The sequence below is a fragment of the Heteronotia binoei genome, chromosome 13 (genome assembly GCF_032191835.1).
Source record: "Heteronotia binoei isolate CCM8104 ecotype False Entrance Well chromosome 13, APGP_CSIRO_Hbin_v1, whole genome shotgun sequence".
In the NCBI taxonomy this organism is placed as follows: Eukaryota; Metazoa; Chordata; class Lepidosauria; order Squamata; family Gekkonidae; genus Heteronotia; species Heteronotia binoei.
Window position 1 is genome coordinate 18,141,550 of NC_083235.1, and position 5,404 is coordinate 18,146,953.

At 39.6% G+C, this 5,404-nt stretch overlaps 1 protein-coding gene across 1 annotated transcript; it reads left to right on the forward strand.

Annotated features, from left to right (window-relative positions):
* The first annotated feature begins 989 nt into the window (after nt 1-989).
* On the forward strand, nt 990-3,711 carry LOC132581878 (olfactory receptor 13H1-like). The gene is made up of 2 exons (XM_060253297.1): nt 990-1,058; nt 2,771-3,711. Exons 1-2 carry the CDS (start codon nt 1,013-1,015, stop codon nt 3,709-3,711), a joined length of 987 nt encoding a protein of 328 aa, XP_060109280.1. The 5' UTR covers nt 990-1,012.
* Nucleotides 3,712-5,404: the final 1,693 nt, after the last annotated feature.

Genomic DNA, 5,404 nt, shown 5'->3' on the forward strand with positions numbered 1-5,404 from the left:
GAACTCTCTGCCTAGTAACATCCATGTCCTGCGGGACATTGAACAGTTAAGCAGGGCATGCAAGACAGATGTTCCACCATGCCTATGATTGAGGACAGCAATCCCCCCTCCCAATCGCAACTGGCCCATGTTCTACCTATTTCAGATGGAAAGAAACACACCAACCATCAATGATTATATTATAATGATTTTATTCTGGAATCGATTAACTGATATTTCGATTAATTTGTTGTACACCTAATGTACACCACCCTGAGCTTTTCAGGGGAGGGGGGTTTATAAATTAATAAGTATAAATAAGCGATAAGGCAGCTCTGTGTATCAGACTGACCTGGATAGCCCAGGCTAGCCCAATCTTGTCAGATCTCAGAAGCTAAGCACGGCTATCAAAGCTAGTATTGGATGGGAGACCTCCAAGGAAGACCAGGATCATGGTGTGGAGGCATATAGTGGCGAACCACCTCTGAACATCTCTTGCCTTGAAAACCCTACGAGGTCACCATAAATCACTTGTGACTTGATGGCACTTTCCACCACCGTGTCAGAATGACATCTGTTATGGTATTATTGGATTCACATAATGCATCTCTCAAGAAGCCATGTCCTTCATCCTTAAGTCCAGGGCTCTTTTTCTAGCAGGAGCTCCTCTGAATATTGGGCCATGCCCCCCTGATATAGTCACTCCTCTGAGAGTTTAAAGGGCCTACTGTAAGGTCCAGAAAGACTGGCTACATTAGGGGGACATGGCCTAATATCCAGAGTAGCTCCTGCTAGAAAAAGAGCCCTTCTTAAGTCTAATTTGCAACTGAAATTTTATTTTTAAAGAGAACCCAAACTTGACTGACTCCTAGAACCACACAACAGCTGTGAGATATATCACTTTTAAAATAAGGGAGAACCTAATTTGACTCAGAACTGTGATGGAAGACCTTCCTCCCATGCCACCAATTTCTTAAGGCAAAATATCTCCCTGCATTTTTCAGCTGGAGCTACCAGCAGTGAAGAAACAAGAATGGCTGCACCAGGAGGCAGAAAGAATGCAGAAGAACAGATGCAAGGTGAATTTTTTATTATTATTAAAAATATTTATTAAGGTGGAAACTGGATAACTTTGGAAATGATCCCCTGACAAAGTGAATTGTGAAACATGTAGGGATCCAGAAGAACTTAATCAATATTTTTTCACCTTGCACCTGTTCTTCAAGATCCTTTCAGCTGGGGCTATCCATGCCTGGCTATTTTTTAAAAAGTATCATCTAATTTGACTCCCGCTCTACATTCATTAGCGGTCCCGTGACGCAGAGTGGTAAAGCAGAAGTACTGAAGTACTGTGATCTGAATTCTCTGCTCACGACCTGAGATTGATTCCGGCGGAAGCTGGATTCAGGTAGCCGGCCCAAGGTCGACTCAGCCTTCCATCCTTCCGAGGTCGGTAAAATGAGTACCCAGCTTGCTGGGGGGAAAGCGTAAAAGACTGGGGAAGGCAATGGCAAACCACCACGTAAAAAGTCTGCTGTGAAAACGTTGTGAAAGCAACATCACCCCAGAGTCGGAAACGACTGGTGCTTGCACAGGGGACCTCTCCTTTTTCCTTTTCCTACATTCATTAAGTCTACTTAAGTCAACATTCAATTATTATTTTTTCTTCTGCGCTTGAAACAGAATTAACTTAATCAGAGGAAATGTGGAGAAATTGGAACTTTCAGTCACATGTGGTGGGATTGTCCCTTAGTGAAAAAATTCTGGATGCAGGTTGGCATAGAGATGACAAAGATTATGGGATGGAAAATAAGTATATCCAAAGCAATGGCAATTATTAATTTGGATGGTGTGGGATTAAGATTAAAAGAGGATAGTAAATGGATTAATTTGATGTTAGTAGCAGCAAGACAAGTGATAGCAAGGAATTGGAAAGAAGCTGAGGAATTGACAATTAATCACTGGAGGGATAGAATGAATAGTATAATTATTTTGGAGTATTTAACGATGAAGATACGAAGAATGAATGGATTAAAGGTTAGGGAACAGGAGGAGGGATGGTTTAGGAAGATGGTGAGATATTTGGAAAAGTTTAAACAATTTAAGACGATTGGTTGGTTAATAAGAAAATGAATGGATAAGATGTTTAAATAGAGTGACGGAGTTGTATTTGGACGGAATGTTAATAGTTATAAATTTATGGAATATTATAATGTATCTATGGCCTGGGACTCTCACAGAGGTGGATTGGTGGTGGAATACATAACAATAAAAAATTTTATTAAAAAAAAAAAAAAAAAAAACAATTTAATTCACCCTCAATGAAAAATGTTGTATGATTTTCTTCAATGATGCAATTGCAGAGTCAACAAAGAGCACATATAAACATTGTTCCAATATTGTACAAATTAAACTATTAGATCAGTGGAAAACACTCAAAATAAAAAGTGGCATATTTGAAACAAATTACTCATTTTCATCTGAAAACAGATTTCCTTCCCACTGCAATTTAATTTCTTCTTTCTCCAGAGTTGCAGATAACTGTGGGTAAAATCAAATTCATTTAGTAAAGTATGGTAAGTTGTGAACTGGACCAATTTTGTGGTTGAGATTTAAAGGCATACAATATACATTGTGAGCATATTCAGTCCACTCTGGGTCCAACTCCACTCTGGGTCCAAGATATTTATCTGAATGTCCATTTGGACATTTAATCAAAGGATGCACTGACATGTTTACAAGATGGAATTTCATACAGATATTACTATGATTCTCCATTTCCCTTCTACAGGAAACATGGAAGACTGGGATAATGGAACCACTGTGACTGAGTTTGTACTCATGGGCTTTCCCAGACAGCTCCACATGCGCATTGCAATGTTTGTCCTCTTCTTAGCCATGTATACAGTCACCATAGTTGGGAACGGTCTCGTTGTATTATTGATTGTGGTGGATTCTCATCTCCACACACCCATGTATTTCTTCCTTTGCAACCTCTCCTTTATCGATGTCTGCTATGTCTCTACCTATGTCCCACAGGTTCTGGCAGATAGCTTCAAAGACAAAGCTGTTATACCTTGGGGTAGGTGTTCTGCACAAATGAGTGTCGGCCTTTTTCTGGGAGTGTCTGAATATCTCTTACTAGCTGTCATGGCTTATGACCGCTTTGTGGCCATATGCAGCCCATTGCACTATAATGTAATCATGAGCCAGAAGCTGTGCATCATACTGGCACTCGGCCTGTGGTGCGGCTCTTTCTTCTTGACCATTGTATCCTTTTATAGCATGCTGGCACAGTTGTGTGGCCACAACACGGTAAATCATTTTACATGTGAGCTCCAAGCAGTGTTGAAATTCGCTTGCTCTGACACTAAAGCCAGTGGACTTAACATGCTGATAACGAGCGTCTTCACTCTTCTGTTCCCCTTTGCCTTCATCCTGCTGACCTATGGGCGCATTGGTCTGGCTGTCCTGCGCATCCGCTCAGCTGAAGGCCGGGGCAAAGCTTTATCCACCTGTGGCTCTCATCTGGTTGTCGTGAGCATCTTCTATGGCACTGCCATGGCCGCATTCCTGAGGCCTCAGGCCAAGACTTTCACAGATAGTGAAAAAATAGTGTCTATCTTTTATGGGATTGTGACCCCAATGCTCAACCCCTTGATCTACAGTCTGAGAAACAGAGATGTGAAGGGAGCCTTTTGGCGGCTGATCAGAAGGGAAACAGAGAAGTAAACCACTTCAGACTCAGCGTCCCTACTGATATCTTTTCAGCATGAATATGTCTAGCAGGTTTCCATGATCCTGTATGCTACTTCTATTGATTTCAACATTGTATTTTGTTAATATCACAATATCATTATACATAATGTTTTGCATAATAAATAAATATATGAATGAAGCAAATAGGAGGCTTCCTTCTTTTTCTTAGTTAGAAGGCAAAAACCCTTTTGTTACCAATGTTTGTAATGACTTGGTTGACATTGCATTGGGGAAGGGCTTTTTTTGTAGCAGGAACTCCTTTGCATATTAGGCTACACTCCTCTGATGTAGCCAATCCTCCAAGAGTTTACAGGGCTCTTCTTACAGGGCCGACTGTAAGCTCTTGGAGGTTTGACTACATCAGGGGGTGTGGCCTAATATGCCAAGGATTTCCTGCTACAAAAAAAAAAGTCCTGCATTCGGTCATACTGAGAGACCTAAAGTTACCCCAAGCCAGGAATATTTTTGCAAGATTTCTCCAACTTTTAAATATCAGTCAAGTGAGTCAAACTTTATTATGGGTTATAAGCCATACAAAATCAGAACCCCCCCCCCCCAATATTAATTACTTACATCAAATCTCTACATATATCATTTTCCCTAGAATATCTAATAATGTAAGGGTTGACTCAGATTCTGAGTAAATTATACACAAGATATTATCTTGGCCCATATTTTCATTGAAGATAGCAGAAATTTAGCTACAGATAAGAGTAATCCTTTGGTCAATACAATAATCCTTTGGTTAGCGCATCTGCTCAAACAACATGCATATTGACGTGGAATCGTTGGAGCTAAATTGAAAAGACATAAAGACACTTGGTGGGCTGTAGCTGAAGTTTCTTGAAAATCAATATCCTTCATACAGTCATTGATTGCTAAAATAGCTACACTTTGCACAACTGAATTTTTTAAAAGCAAGGGAAAGACCCAATATGGTGAATTTCTCATCTATTGGGTTAAGTGGATACAGTATCAGAATTAGATATTAGGCTACTAGAAAATTGATCCTTTTGTTGATGAACAAAAGTCAGATTCTGATTATAAGCGCTTAGTGGCCAGGCCAAATTTACCAGTGGTGTGATATCTATTTTACCTTTGGTTTGTAATGACCTATGGCTAAATACAAATACATGCTTTCACCAAAGCAACCAAGGTCATAACATTTCAGAGTGTCCCAGGGTCTTGTCTTCTATTATGTATAGTTATCAAAAACCAAATAGTCCTCTAACACAAATATTGAGACAGTTTCTCTTTGCAGTAAAAAAAAAAAAAACCTTTCAAGCATGTGCACTTTCATCAATGATAAAACTAAAAATGAGAAAATAATAAATCCCGCATCCATTTAGCTTGGCTTGGCTTCAGGGGGTATGACCTAATATGCAGATTAGTCCCTGATGGGCTTTTTCTACAAAAAAAGCCTGTGTGGAAACAATGGTGATGTGGAGGTGTGGCCTAATATACAAATGAGTTCCTGCTGGGCTTTTTCTACAAAAAAAGTCCTGCTCTCAATAGATCATGATTCTACATACCAATGGTTATTCATATTTGTTTATTTATTAAAACATTTATATCTTGACTTTGTTCTTGGTTCAAGGTGGCTTACAATGGTTCACAAAACATCCACAGGTATCATTGCTTTCATTTAATCACTGAGGACAACTGT

Bases quoted from the DNA above. Each gene is read 5' to 3' on its own strand.
- LOC132581878 (XM_060253297.1), top strand. From the start codon at position 1,013: ATGGCTGCACCAGGAGGCAGAAAGAATGCAGAAGAACAGATGCAAG. The intron at 1,059-2,770 runs GTGAATTTTTTA...TCCCTTCTACAG, and splicing joins TGCAGAAGAACAGATGCAAG to GAAACATGGAAGACTGGGAT.